The sequence below is a fragment of the Balaenoptera acutorostrata genome, chromosome 1 (assembly GCF_949987535.1).
Source record: "Balaenoptera acutorostrata chromosome 1, mBalAcu1.1, whole genome shotgun sequence".
Taxonomy (NCBI): domain Eukaryota; kingdom Metazoa; phylum Chordata; class Mammalia; order Artiodactyla; family Balaenopteridae; genus Balaenoptera; species Balaenoptera acutorostrata.
In genome coordinates this window covers 144,100,071-144,115,320 of record NC_080064.1, presented here as the reverse complement: position 1 = coordinate 144,115,320, position 15,250 = coordinate 144,100,071, and the positions used below count along the sequence as shown (strand labels likewise).

The 15,250-nt window shown below is 46.4% G+C and overlaps 2 protein-coding genes across 8 annotated transcripts in view; one reads left to right on the top strand and one right to left on the bottom strand.

Annotated features, from left to right (window-relative positions):
* Nucleotides 1–11,263, top strand: part of NCF2 (neutrophil cytosolic factor 2) — a 28,230-nt gene extending 16,967 nt beyond the window's left edge. The window contains exons 8-15 of the mRNA XM_007175211.3: nt 641–782; nt 981–1,049; nt 2,044–2,119; nt 3,880–3,905; nt 4,257–4,408; nt 4,536–4,647; nt 8,278–8,455; nt 10,774–11,263. Coding sequence (XP_007175273.1) covers nt 641–782; nt 981–1,049; nt 2,044–2,119; nt 3,880–3,905; nt 4,257–4,408; nt 4,536–4,647; nt 8,278–8,455; nt 10,774–10,886 — 868 coding nt within the window. The 3' untranslated portion in view covers nt 10,887–11,263. The remainder of the gene's footprint in view (nt 1–640; nt 783–980; nt 1,050–2,043; nt 2,120–3,879; nt 3,906–4,256; nt 4,409–4,535; nt 4,648–8,277; nt 8,456–10,773) is intronic.
* A 1,096-nt stretch (nt 11,264–12,359) lies between these two features.
* Nucleotides 12,360–15,250, bottom strand: part of SMG7 (SMG7 nonsense mediated mRNA decay factor) — a 72,111-nt gene continuing 69,220 nt past the window's right edge. For all 7 annotated transcript variants that reach the window (XM_007175198.3, XM_007175202.3, XM_007175201.3 and 4 more), the window contains one exon: nt 12,360–14,772. In XM_007175198.3, the coding sequence (XP_007175260.1) occupies nt 14,659–14,772 (114 nt within the window). In that variant the 3' untranslated portion in view covers nt 12,360–14,658. The remainder of the gene's footprint in view (nt 14,773–15,250) is intronic.

Below are 15,250 nucleotides of genomic sequence, written 5' to 3'. Positions count from 1 at the left end.
GATGCCCCAAGAGCAAAGCAGGCCTTGAGGAAACGGTAAAGGGGACATGACATTGTACAAGGCACAGCTAGGCAACCTCAAAGCCCTTTACTCTCCCCCATGCCTCACGGCTCATCTCTCCTGCTCTCTGTCCCCCTCCTGTGTGCCTGACCCACCCCCATGCTGGCTCTAGGTGATTGCTCTGACCCCCTCCCCAACTCATCTTCCTCACCCAGCGGGCTCTCACCCACCTTCACCTTGCGCCCTTCCTCTGATTGGGCTCTACCCAGGCTTGGGCGCTGGCTAAGCATATCCAGGAAACTTCCCCCTCAGAAGGGAAGGGAGGGCAGGGATGGCAAGGCCTCGTTATGAGCGTTGTTATATTTCTTTTACTCTCGTGCCACTTGCACATATGGCTACGGAGCACGTTCACATGCAGTTTCCTACCGAGTCCCCTTGGGACCTCAGGCAGGCAAGCTCCCTGCTCAGGGTCACCTGGGCAGTTAGAAGTGGAGTTAGAAGGCGCCTGGAGTGAGCCGGCTGCACGCCCGTAGCTGCTGGTCCATAGTGCCACGGGATGGGATGCGGTCCAGGCTAGACAGCGGATGGGATCTTGTATCTTGGGTCTACCCCCTCTTCTCCCCGCTGCCTCCCCCTGCAGGGCTCTGGAAGGGGAAGCCCACCGGGTGCTGTTTGGGTTTGTGCCTGAGACACCAGAGGAGCTCCAGGTCATGCCGGGGAACATCGTCTTCGTCTTGAAGAAGGGCAGTGACAACTGGGCCACGGTCATGTTCAACGGGCAGGTATTCAGAGGACCGGGGGTGGGCTTGGGGGCCCGGGGTCCTGGCCGCACATGGCAGAGCTTTTTGAGGAGCAGCGCCTGCTACCCTCTTTCGACCGTCCATCCACCCCTCCCCATGTCTCTGGGCTGTTCTGTGTTGTGGGCACTGATGAGCGCATCTTTGTTTCCTACTTTCTGGCTCCGTGGTGCTGCACTGCAGAAGGGGCTTGTTCCCTGCAACTACCTTGAACCAGCTGAACTGCGGATCCATTCTCAGCAGAAGCCCCAGGTACTGTGGTGCCAAGGTCTGACCTGTTCCCCCCACTTGCCCCCCGAGCCCCCCACCGACAGACCACGGAGGGGAGAAGAGCAGTGCGGAAGAGGCGCTGAAGACGCACTAGTCCCGAGCCCACCTTGCATTGGTACCAGCTGCCCGGAGCGGAACCTGGGGATGAAGGAGAAAACCCAGATGTGCTGAGTAGAGACATCGGCAGGACCTACCGCGGCCCCCCAGCTCTGTGATTCCTCCTGGTCAGGGGTGACTTGACCAAAGCTATAGCATATGAATGTTAGGTCTTCCCAGAATGTCCTCTTCACCTGGAAGAATAGTCAATGTGTTGGCTGGTGAAATCCATTCAAAATTAGAAATCTGCTTTAGAGAGCAGGCCTTGCCAGCCACTGCTTCTGATACCGCTGCCACCCCACCCTCAGCCCCCGTCTCAGTGAGCTGCCCTTCTGCCAGGCCTGGGGAGTGGTCTTTGTTGGATCCATGCGGATGTCTGATGGCAGTGGACCCTGTCTCTCTCTAGACTATGCAACCAGTTGTCCTCTGTGGGCTTGGCCCTCCCTGGCCAGAGTCACTATGTCCAGATGACTTGAAAAGTTCTAACTGCCATGCAAATGAGAAGTGGAATGTTTCCTTTGCAGGGGCAAGATGTGGAGTGAGAGGGTGAGCTAAGACAAGACTCAGGGTCCTACCCCACCTCCAGTGGGTTTCCAGTGCGGCTCAACGGGGTGATTAGGCAGCAAGGGCCTTTTTCCTGGGGGTTAGGATCCTCATTTCTACTGTGATTTGTTTTCACCAGGCCAACCTTGCCTCCCATTTAACCAACACTTTCCTTAGTCTCCCCTGAATGTTACCACCACCCCAGCTTTTAGGAAGTCGTTTGCATCTGGCTCCTTTCCATGGGGGTCTGCAGGGTCTCCCCTGCCCCCAACTCCTACCCCTGCCTAAGAACTGCGTCTGAATGAAGGTTCTCACCCTCTCTTCCTGTTCCCTCCAGGAGGAAACCTCGCTGGAGTCTGATATCCCAGCTCCTCCCCATTCCAGTGCTCCTGGGAGACCCCAGTTGTCACCAGGTTTGTGTCTCTGGAGCCCCAGACCAGGGCTGGGTGTACTTGCTCTCCCAGCCTTCCAGGAAAATGTGGTTTCTTGTCCTCCCAGCATGCCACTCAGTGTATGACCACACGGCCCCAGAGGCCCCTCTCTCCTGTACCACTCACCCACCCCAAACACAGGAAATAGATGTCCTTTCTCCCTGCCTGTTCCAGAACACTCATGGGGCTTGGGTAAATGTAGCTGCTTTCTAGGGGGCAGTGAGTACCCCAGCTCACTCATTAAGTACTGAGACCTCACCCCAGGAGGAAAGTTTCAAGTAATTGCTTCACATGTTTACTTAAGAGGGGGATGGAGTGGCTCTTTTCAAATGTCTGAGGAGCTCTATCTGGAAAAGAAACTGCTCTGCAGAGCCCTGAGGGCTGGACAAAGAACCACGGGGCAAATGTGAAAGGGAGACTCCCCTGATGTGTGGAGACGGCTGCCCTGGGAAGTCAGGGGCTTTTTGTCACTAATACAGATTAAGCAGATTCTGAGTAAGTGCTTGGCAGAGATGCACTGAATAGGTGGCATGTCCAGATCCTAGATCAGTGATTGTCATGCCCACCTGATCATTAGAATCACTTGGGATGCTCCCCACCCCTATTTTTATTTTGAAAATATCAAGCCTACAGAAAAGTTGAAAGTATAGTACAATAAACACCAGAATACCTTTCACCTAAGTTCAGTAATTGTTAACATTTTGGACCGTATACTTGCCCTGCTCCTCTCTCTAATAGAAGATTTTTTTCTAGTGGCTGAGCCACTTGAAAGTAAGTTACAGACTCATGACACTTCACCCTACACTTCAGCGTCTGTCTCCTAAGAACAAGGACATTCTTCTGCATAAGCACAATATAATTGTTATATCTAGGATAATGTTAATATTATTTCTTAATTATATAATATAAATTGTATATTTCATATTCAAATTTCTCCTACTGCCCCCCAAAATGTCCTTGATAGCTTTTTTTTTTTTTTTTTTTGGTGTTTTCTGTCTAGGGGGTCCAGCAAACATATTAACCTAGGAAGATTTTAAGAATTTGGATTCTTAGGCCTTTGATTCTGGTTTTTTAGGACTGGAATCAGGCTTAGGAACCTGTATTTCTAGAAAAAACTTCCCAAGTGATTCCAGTGATCAGCTGGGTTTTAGATCAGTGGTCTTTTTTGATCATGCACCCCTCCCCACCATGGTGGATATCTTTATAATATCTTTACCTTCTCTTATATAAATTATATACATACTGCTATATTAATATATTTTGCACATTAGAAAACATACACAAAAAGAAAGGACAAAATGAAAATAAGTGGTTCTAATATTTCTTCTAGTGGCCCCTGGCTCATCTTACACTCTCTGATTTTCATTTCTACGGAGCCCACTGCTTTAACTGACCTTTGGGAATCTTGAATGGTACCACTACACCAGCAGCACTGCTGTTAACTGACTTTGGGGATCCCTCCCTAACCCCATGGGTTGGTGAGAATGTGATGGTCCTTTGATAATTACCTATATCCTCCCTAAATCAGAGACTTGGTTCATCTGTGTGTTCATGGCTTCGCCCTTCACATTGCCCCAGTGATTTACCCTGCAGTTTATTACGATTAGTAATCATCCCAGAGGTTAAAGGGTATGAAGTTGGGTGCCCTGTTCCAAGAGGTTTCCTCTTGTATATGGCAGGGGCTGGCCAAGAGTGTTCATTCATCGTTTTCTTTTGTTTTATTCCTTACCTTCTTCATTTAGGTCAGAAAGAAAAAAAAGAGCCCAAGGTAACATTTTTTTTTCCTTGTACTATTTCAAGTGGTAGAGGAAGGAAGAGCTTGGGCTGCCCACTTAAGCATGTCCACGGGTGTGTCTCCCTGGATTACAGAAAGAGACCCAAAGGAAGGGTAGACCAGATGCTACCACTCATACAGGGACCAGGGACTCCCTCGACAATCCCTCCCTCCTCCATGCACACACTGCCTACCGGCCCATGGCTGGTGGGCCAGATCTAAGCCAGCAGGAATTCTTGGTACTTCCTGGCCTCTCCCTGCCACGGGGTGCTCCCTGTGATCTGGTGTGTTTCTCAGAGGAAGCCTCAGACGCTCCTGAGTTCCCTTTGCTTGCTCTCCCCACAGGAAGTGAAGCTCAGCGTCCCCACGTCCTACACACTCAAGGTGCACTACAAGTTCACGGTGGTCATGGAAATTCAGCCCGGGCTCCCCTACAGCCAGGTCCGGGGCTTGGTGGCTAAGAAGCTGGAGCTCCTACCGGAACATACTGAGCTGAGGTGAGCTCCATGCAGGGAGCAGTTAGGGGCACACCTGGGAGCCTGCTGCTGGCCTGGTGGGCAGGGGAGGAGGATGGTTCTGCACTGATGCTCTCTGACTTGACTCTTCCTCATGATCTCTACCCAGCTATCGGCCTCGGGACAGCAGTGAGCTGGTGGTCCTTTCAGAAGACAGCATGAAGGATGCCTGGGCCCAAGCGAAAAACTACTGCCTGACTGTGTGGTGCGAGAACACAGTGGTGAGTGCGGTGAGCCCAAGGGCATCTAAGGCCACGTTTCTAATGGGCCACTTCCTCAACAGCAGTTCAGCATTTACCCAGCACCTCCTGTGTGCCTGGCACTAGGCTTGGTGTTAGGGATACGGTGGGTAACGAGCCTCAGCTCTGCCTCCATTCCATTGCATCCTCACCTGGGTTGCAGCCAGGAGGGGGTTTCCCACAAGAGAAGAGCAGGCCCAGGCGCCCAAAGAAAGCTTCTAGTCCCTTCCATCTGCTGCCACACCTAATTGTTTCAATGTTTAGACCCATCACTATCAAGCAAGGTTGGAATGAAGTCATAGCTTGAGGCTGAGCTCACAGCCATTCTTCACCTTAAGTTTCCACGGGGAAGAACACTTGGGAGTGAAAGAAAGTAGTGAGCATTTATTTCACAAAGAGATGCCTCGGATAAAAACCTCCTACTAACAGCAAGCATCTATTGAGAACTTCCCATGTGCCAGATACCGTGCAGTCTGCGTATTAATTCTCACAATCCCCATAACTCTATGAGGCAGGTATTGTTATCCTATTTTGTAATTTAGGTAACAAGGCAAAGGGAGGTTAACCTGACCAAGATTACACAGAGCCTGCCTGTACTCTTTTTTTTTTTTTTTAAATTTTATTTATTTATTTATTTATTTATTTACTTATTATTTATGTATGTATTTATTTATGGCTGTGTTGGGTCTTCGTTTCTGTGCAAGGGCTTTCTCCAGTTGCGGCAAGCGGGGGCCCCTCTTCATCGCGGTGCGCGGGCCTCTCACTATCGCGGCCTCTCTTGTTGCGGAGCACAGGCTCCAGACGCGCAGGCTCAGCAATTGTGGCTCACGGGCCTAGTTGCTCCGTGGCATGTGGGATCTTTCCAGACCAGGGCTCGAACCCGTGTCCCCTGCATTGGCAGGCAGATTCTCAACCACTGTGCCACCAGGGAAGCCCCTGCCTGCACTCTTGAACACCTCACGATACTAACAGTAGAAGGGCAGGTTAGCTATAGTATCTGAGGTCTAGAAAAGAGTTAACTGACTTTCCAGTAAGAATAAAGTCAGGAGTCAGGAGCAAAGTTCGAGGCTAGAAGTAGTAGCTACAAGTTATTACTCTTGGACTTTGTCCCTTAATCTCTCAAGGAAAAGTTGCCATTTCTTTTCGTTGTAGATGTTAATTCTCTCCCCCAACAATGGTCCTTGGAAACCATCCATCTGCTTTCTGTCAACATACTTGTTTGCCTTTTATGTGATTTCACATTAGTGGATCATACAGTATACACTGATGTATTCTTTTGTGTTTTAGTAGTCCGTTCCTTTTGAATGCTAAATGGTATTCCACTGTATGGATACCACAATTTGCTTATTCATTCACCTGCTGGTGTACTTTGGGGTTGTTTCCAGCGTTTGTCAAGTGACATTAATTCTTCAACCAACATTTGCTGGGCTCTTACTGCTCTCCTAGATGGGCACTAGAGATATAAAAACTAGTTAAGACACAGGCCCTTCTTGGGGGGAAGACAAGGGCAAACAGATGACTACAAAGCATGCGTTAAGTAAACTGATGGAGATGCACAAATGCCTTACCGTGTTATATAAGCACTCAGGAGGGCATCTCACCCAAAAAGGCTGGAGGGAAGTGGGACAAGTCAGTAGCCTTCCTAGAGAAAATGATGCTGAAATTGTCTTGAAGCTTATCCTGAAAAAGGTACACAGAAATTAGCAAGGTGGAGGAGGGTAGGATGGATGGAGAGAACAGAGGGAAGACCACAAGAATCAGCATAACGGGAAAGGGGGCTCAGTGTTACTGGATGCAACTGGGACAGTGGCTGGAGACAAGGTGGGAAAGGCCACAGGGCCACATCAAGGAAGGCCTTGTACACTGCTGTGCTAGGGTGATGCTGTGAGCAGGGAGAAAATAGTGAGGCCTTGCTTTGGATCGATGATTCAAGGGGCGCATGAGCAAGGCAGGGAGCTCAGCTAGGCTGGCCGGTGGGCTTCCTCTGAGCACTCAGCTCCCCATCCGCAGTCTGGAGGCTGGGGTGTCCCGACCAGAGTGCATGAGTCTGCAGTCTCCACTGTCCAAAGCTGTTGTTGAGTCGGGTCCAGTGACACTTCAGTTCTCCCTCTACTCACCTGTGTTTCCTGCTTCAGCATTTGTCGACTGTGGCATCTGCAGTTGTATCAGTCTAGGGGGTATAAAATTAAATAGTTCCTAAGTGAATCCTTGGTCAGTTGCTAGTTTTCACCTGCAAGTAGATTTTGAGACCATGGAAATGACCAGAGTGGGAAAGCTATTCCAGACCATGCAGGCCTTGGGCCCACAGTGGAAGGCAGAGTCCCTCCTCCAAACCCTCATCCCTACAGCTGGGCAGGGGCTTCTGCTCAGTTAGGGAAGGGTCTCTTTGGTAGGTTCTCACTCAAAGGCAAATGTTCGATGGAAAAAAAAAAAAATGAATGGGAGGGGAAGAATTAAAGAGGATGGGCCTGGAGGAAGGCCCTGTAGTAAACCCCACAAAGTAACCTTGTGGTTATCTAAGAGTTCAGAAAATTGCCTTCAGGAAGTAGAGACATTGGAGGTGAGACTTGCTGGTGCCTCTGGCTGAGAGGAAAGGCCCAGGACCCTGAGGGTAAGTGCCAGAGCAAGGGGTCCCTTGAAAGTTTGAAAGGTCACTCTAGGTTTTCCAATTGTCTGTTTTTGGACTAATCCCTTCAGTTCTGTCTTTAAAGGATTCTGCTTAGGAGTTCTGCTCTAAATGTGAATTACTTCACTGAAAAGGGTTTTTTTTTTTTTTTTTTTGAAGAACTTTGTCCAATTACCCTGGACATTATAATTTTTTTAATTAATTAATTAATTAATTAATTTTATTTTTGGCTGTGTTGGGTCTTCATTTCTGTGCGAGGGCTCTAGTTGCGGCAAGCGGGGGCCACTCTTCATCGCGGTGCGCGGGCCTCTCTTGCTGCGGAGCACAAGCTCCAGACGCGCAGGCTCAGTAGTTGTGGCTCACGGGCCTAGTTGCTCCGCGGCATGTGGGATCTTCCCAGACCAGGGCTCGAACCCATGTCCCCTGCATTAGCAGGCAGATTCTCAACCACTGCGCCACCAGGGAAGCCCCGGGTTTTTTTTTTAATTGTTTAAATCATTGTTAATTTCTGTAACAATTGTTAACTCCTGCAGGGAGTTTCTGATTAATAGATTTGGGATGGCGCAGAAAATTTGCATTTCTATAACAAGGTGCCCAGTGTTGTGGGTACTGGGGAAAGGGTGTTGGATTTGGGAGTTACAAACCCAGGTTTGACTTTGGGTTCTGTCACTTACTTGTGACTCAACCTGTTTCTCCATCTGAAAAGAAGTATCAATTGTACCTATTCTACCTTTTTCAGGATTACTGTAAGGTTTCAGTAAGATTTTAAGACTCTCTACAGTCCTGCAGACCTTTTGGTTTCATTTATCCAACCATCCGGTGTTCATAAAGTACATGCCAGGTCTGTGCTAGGTACTGATCACAAACTTGCCTGAGTTTATAACCCAGGTGCTACACTGACACTTTGCTGACTGATGCTGACTTTAGGGATGCTCAATGTTCACCACAGGAAGTTAGGAAAACTAACAGGCCTTTTATTATTTCAGGGTGACCAGGGCTTTCCAGATGAAACGGAAGAAACCCAAAAATCTGATGCTAATAACCAGACAACAGAAGCTCAGCTTAAGGAAGGGGGCCAAGTGGTAGCACTCTTCAGCTACGAGGCTACCCAGCCAGAAGACCTGGAGTTTCTGGAAGGGGATGTAATCCTGGTGATATCAATGGGTAAGTGCTACTCCTGGATTAGAGTAACTAATTCACACCTTAGCAGGAATAAGTTCAAGAGCAGAGAGAAGAAAACATCAATAAGCTACAAACTTTAGCCAATGGTTTCAATATCCTGCCTAGCTTTCAGCCGGAGGGAGCAAAACTGAGCACTGACCTTTCCATCTGATGCTCTCTCCTGGGCAGGGAAGCAACAAATGGCAGACTTAAATCACATTTTGATTATTAAAGATTGTTTTGGAAGCCATGGATTCTCATACCAGAACTAATGAATTGGAAGGTGGCTAGAATCATTTTGCCTTTGCGCCGAACCACATGATACTCATCTTCTGCAAACTACAGTTCTTTGAATTGATGTACTTTTCGAAGATGAAGGAAGAAGGGGATAAATTTTGCCTTAAGAAGCAACTATTCAGAATTGCTCTCTCTGGCGACTCTCCTGGATGTTACAAATCAAACACATTAAACACTGAAATAAGTGGAGGGTTCTAATTTAGTTCTTCTCAAACTTAAGTATGCTCATGCATCCTTTGCAGTTTGTTAAATAAAATTCCTTGGCCCAGCTCCAGAGATTCTGATTCGGGTCTGGGGTGGGGCTCACTAACTTGCATTTTTAACAAGCTTCTAGGTGATGCTGGTCTACTGACCATACAGAGGAGCGCCGCTCTAACTCATGGTTTGACACAGTCTTATTTCTCTACCTGGTAACAAGTAAGAGTCACATCAAAAGCTTCATTCACATGGCTGAAATCTTGTGCATTAGTAACGCGAAGTAGTGAAACCGAACACTATTATCAGTTATAACAGAAAATCTAACAGGTTAAGAAATGAGAGCGGGAGATTTTAAAGTTAATGGGGTAAAGAGTGAGTGTACGAGACTGTGGCGACTAACTCAAAATGAGAGTAATGAAAAACAGAAACAGGATGCACAATCAGTGCCTATCTTCTGAAAGGGAGAATGGAAACTCAGTTGTAAGAGTTGGATTTAACTCCCCACACCATTTTTTTAAGTGTCAGTATCAACCAATCAGCTAAATTGTCCAGAGGTGTTTTTTCGGGGTTGGGGATAAGAAAAAGACAAGTGAATGCTCTGAAAAACGTTCTGGGTAGGTATGCGGAGAAGGTGGTGTACTCTTTACTGGGATATGTATAAAAGTCTAAGTCGGTCTAATTCAGAAAGTATCCATGTAATATTTTGAAACTTTATTATAACACTTACAGAGAAAACAGAATTCAGCATAAACATCGTGTGGGGCTGAGGGGCGAGTTCAACTGTATTCAACAGTTATGAGAGAGTTTCATTCCAAAAGTTTCTCAAATTTATAATGTGAATCACCTGGGGAGCTTGTTAAAATGGATTCCAACTCAGGTTTGGGGTAGGACCTGAGATTTTGCATTTCTCGTATGCTCCCAGGATCCAAGACAAACAAATGCTGATCCATGACTCACATTATAGGAGGAAGAATCAAGACAACAGTTTGCAATTAGAATTACCTTGAGTGAACTTTAGAAAAATCTCTGATGCCCGGCCACACTCCAAACTAATTAAAGCAAGAGTTTCTGGGGACAGGATCCAAGCACCAGTGCTGCTGTAACATCTGATGCAGATGTCTTACATCCAAAGATGAACTTCTGAACTGGTTCTATGGTCTGGTAGATGGGCTCTGGAGTAGGTCATACATTACCTAAGGTGTCTGATATTTATTGGCAGAATGACCCTGAACAAGCTATTAATCTCTCTGGGTCTCCTTTTCCTTAGTAAACCGGGGATATTATCTCCAACTGAGTTACGAAGTCTGTGCCTGCACTTTATTAAAGTCTCAAAATAGGTGCTATGAAAATTCTTATATTTTACGAACATGGACTGAACCCATCACTAGCTCCAACTCTCAATTCTTTGATCATTCACCAGTGAACATTCATTATTAACATATTTAACCAATGGCATGTCCCTTTCCTGTAATCAAAACAAAGATTCCCAAGAACGCTAAAACTCTTTGTTAAAATAAAAAAAAAATCGTATCTAAAGATTCATTGTTCAATTTCTTTCACTTTATTTCTTTGGTAACATTTTGAAAAATCTAATTCATTCTTCTGCATTTTACTCCTCCATTATCATGTCTAAGACAGAAACGAATAATGAAATGGCTAAGTCCTATGTTTGCTCTTACCTCCAATCACTTTCCAAAGCAGACTTTTCCCTGTTAGCACAACTGGGGCGTGAAGAAGGACTGACAAAAGATCTGTGTACAATATTCAGATGAGGTAATTCTCCTATACTCATTTTAGAAACTGAAGTATATTTTTCCTTTTATCAGTGAATGAAGAATGGCTGGAGGGGGAGTGCAAAGGGAAAGTTGGCATTTTCCCCAAAGTTTTTGTTGAAGAACGTGCAACTACAGACTTGGAAAGCACTCCTAGAGGAGTCTAGGATGTTTCACAAACTACAAAGTTGAAGAAAAGGAGGTACTATCATTTGCAAGATTTAGCACGCCTCTGCAGTACACTGTACAGAGACATCGCTGTTTGGAAGTATTAATTCATCTACTTTTGCCTGTTAAAATTTAACCTATTAGACAATGATGTGGAACTTAAGATGATGATTACCTTGGAGGTAGGGAGGGGGTGGTGGTTGGAAGAGTCTGGAAGGGCATGAGGGGGTCTTCTAGGGTGCTGATAATCTGTTTCTTGCTCTGAGTGCTGGCTACCCAGATATGTTCAGTTAGTGAAAATTCACCGAGTTGTACACTTACTATCGGTACACCTCTCTGTGTATGTGATGCCTCAATAAAAAACTTACAAAAACAAGATACCCAGAGTGCAGGCCCAAGACCTAAGTGTAATTACCCCCATTCCTGCACCATTACTATCACAGACTCCTAGGGCCTCAGGTAACTTTACAGGTAATTCAGAAGGCGCGTGCACACACACACACACACACACAAAATTAACATTTCGGGGGGTTAACAGTCTTGTTGCTTAAACAGAACCTAGACTGAGTTATGTACCCCTGAAATACAGCTTTTAATTCCACAGAAAATTAAAATACTAGAACTACATCCCTTCATGTGTTCTCAGGGAGGAACATTTATTAAGAGTTCAGTAATGAATGTATGCCACTAATAAATAAGAAATGAAAAGCAGCTGTGTTCAGGAAGCCAGTTGGTTAGTACTACCCTACTAGGTAACATTTTATAATAAGTATTCTAGTAACATACATGATAGAATGCTATCGCTTTATGCTGGTTATCATTTAACCAAATGGCCCAGTTTTTCAGGGTTAACTTGGGTGAGAGTTTTCCATAAATACTAAAGACCTGGCCTTAATCCCCCCACTTCCTTTTGTAGAATACATGTGGCTTTGTTAACAATTTTTCAAGTGTGTAGGTGCGTGTGAAAAGCACAGTTAGTTAGGAAATGAAGTGTAGACTGAATCAACATCACGGTGAAAGGGCAGCTGCTGGGCATGCACACACACACTGGTGAGCTGTGGTGCTGGCTTCTGGCACGTGGCAAAGGCCCGGCAGGCTACCACTGGAAATATGGGACACAACTTGAAGAAATACAACCCCAAAGCAAAGAACACCAACTACTGTTGCTGCTCATCACACTTGTGAGTTTACTGGGCCAAAAGGATAAACTATCTCTGAGCTGCTTTATTAAGGGTGACAATAAGAATAAAAACGCTGAGCTGTTAAAAGAATTGACAGTTTCTTTCTACCCATCCCTTTCCATAATCCTGCACATTGGTTAGGAACATTACTAAAAGCAAAAATAACCCTGAAGCATATCTGGTTTTTGACCTTCTTTGCTTTCCCCTAGATGACTTGTAAGTAGTTTAAATTTTTGTTTTTTAAGTTGGATTTTCTTTTAGGATAAAAAAGAAACAATCTATACACAGATCTGGTTGGAGAGAACATGGTTTAATTAAAGGCAAAGCTGATTTCAGCAGCTGCAGGTCTTGCACAGACAGACCAAAACAAAAAACAAAAACAAAAAAATAAACACAAAAGAAAGTTTACTACACAAAACCAGTTTCTGATGAAGATTCTCCTCTCCCTCCTCATTACTCCACACTGAGGATGATAAGGCGAGGAACCCCGCCCCAAGAGTCAGAAAACATTCCAAACACCAAATTCTCATGCAGAAATGGGGCTGTAGATGGGACGTGGGCACTACGTGGGACCGAGACAGTGAACCTGGTTAGCTTGTCAAGGGTGCAAGAATCGGTGACAGTTCAAACACTGGAATGTTGCAGCTGCCTGAATGCAGAGCTCAAACACACAAAGTGGGTAAAGGCAGCAGGGAAGGAGGCTTGGGACGGAGGGAAAGGGAGAAAGGTGGACACGGGGAAGGGGCTGGAGAGAAGCACAAAGGGTTTCATATTGCCATTGGGTGGGGGGACTTCACCCTTTGGGACCTTTCAAAAAAATAAAACAAAACAAAACAAAACCCAAACACCATGTCAAACTAAAAGAGCAATAATGTAAGCATACAGGACTCCAACCACTCTCTCGGAAGAGCAATGAGCATGAATCTCACCCCTTTTCATTGCTGGGGTTGCCCAGACTCCAGTGACGACCGGGGCTCCTGGATGTGCTTTGCTCTGCAGCTGTTTTCCAGCTCTGAAGTCCCACGCTAGCTCCACACACTCACACGCATCACCCCTCCCCTCTGGGGGAGCAGACGGGCATGTGTGCGCACACACTCACACTCACACACACACAAAGGAGAGCTCTCCCAGAAAATAAACCCTACCACTAGCACAGCAATTGGACATTTAGATTGTTTCCATAATTTCCCCTTAAAATATTACTTTTCCAGGAAATGACTATCAGAAATGCTGTCCTTCTGTTTCTACACAAGAAAATTTTCAGTCCTCTTTCCTTCTAATAAATATCAAATAAAAGTTTATTTTCCTTTCTTCCGCCTTTTCCAGAATGGACTTCCTTGTGTTTTCTTCTCTGCATGATGCACACGTGTCTGTGTTGCCTTGAATTTCACTCTGAAAGTGGAGGCCGGGAGACTGCAGCCGGGCAGGGGCCTGGCCCCTCGGTGGGCTGTGCAGACGCCGCTGCTGCTGCTTCCTTCTTCTTCAGACTGTCTTTTGGGCCCCAGCTGCTGGACCCCATGCTGTTGCTTCTTGGCGAGATGTTGTGCATGTTAGGAATAATAACGATTACTAGCACACAGCACAGGGTAGAAAAGGGGTGGAGGTAGGGACAGGAGGAGGTGGGTGGTAAGTAGGATGGGGGCACAAAAACCAACCAAACAAAAAATAACCACACTGAAAGCTTCTGCCTATTCAAATGCGTCAGGCCACGAACGGACCAGCCTGCCTTCTGTGGGACTGCCTGCTTTGCTACCGTACAATGTACAGGAATCAAAAACGTTCATTTAAAACCCTACAGCAGCTTGTCTGCTAGTCCAGCCCAGCACCACCACCCGCGCTGCATCCTCGACTGGGGCTCAAGCACCTACAGAGTGAAGGGCATTTCCTGCTGGAGTCTCCAGGCCAGAGGAGGGCCCACCAGAACCTTCGGAGTGAAAGTTGAGGCCTTGTCCTCTCCCTTATGGAACATTTCCACTGGCTGAAGAGGTCAGTTTCCCCATCCTGTCACCACCAACCTCTCACAGGAGCAGTGCACGGGGCTTCCTTTGCTACACACTGACTAGAAGAAGCACATCCGTGTGCGGAAGAATTCAGTGTGATATCTTACTACTGAGAGGAATAACAATGACAAAAGATGTTCAGGAATAATTTCAACTACATTCTCAGTCAGCAAAGCAATCATTAATGGATTCCTATTTTACTCCCCAAAGAGGAAAAAAAAGGACTGAGACGTTCCCATTGGCTTCTCCCATCTGCCTTCCCTTCTCAGCTTTCACTTCCCATGTGGCTGGGGACATGCACGATGGAGAAGGTGAAAGGCGGTGATATCAGGTAACTGAGTGAGACAAACAGCAGTTCCTCTCTCCCTCCGGAAGGCCCCGGGGGGATGGAGAGTTCCTGATGGTTTTTTCTTTTGCTGCACTGCAGACATTTCGTGCACACTCAGTGGGCTGGTGGAGCACTTACACCCTCTCAACAGCGAGAGACAGAAAAGAGGGCTGCCACCTGCAGGGGACTGCGTGGGCCAGTCCTGCAGACCCAACATGCCACGGTTGATGGAGCCTTCGTTCCCAGGGTTGCCACTCTGGCCTCAGTGTGGAGGGTTCATGGTGCCTTGTCCCCGCTGCTGTTTCTGCTTCTGCTGCATTAACAGCTGCTCCAAAGCGGAAGGTCCAGGATGCATCATGGAACTGGACCAAATAGACTGAAAAACAGCCCAGAGCTTGTCAGCAGAGGTCAAATGCCTGGTTGTCTTTAAGGGATTTGTTTTTCAATCCCAGCCAAACATAAAGGCATATATGCCCCAAGATTCCCAAACCCTAAAGAAACCCCGCTATTAGAAAAAGTTGTTTTAAGACCAGGTTTTCAAGACAGGTTAGTTCCCATTAAGATCATTTTAAACCAGAAAAGGTGAAAGTATGTTTTATATAAAGTCTTTTTGCTAAAACTCAGCTCCATGTGAGACCAGAGCATTTACCAGAAAGGTTTCAGGCAAACAAAACATTTCTGAAATTAGATGCCCTTCTCTGACTTGTTCAGAAAAGGCTTAAATAAAATATTCCAAGGTGAGTCCGAATTTTCTTAATCTTAGAATCCAACTAAAACCTTCACGTCTGTCCCCCTGAGGATACTGCTTTATCGCTAGTGAATTCACAAATTAAAAAAAAAAAGTCCTATTCAAG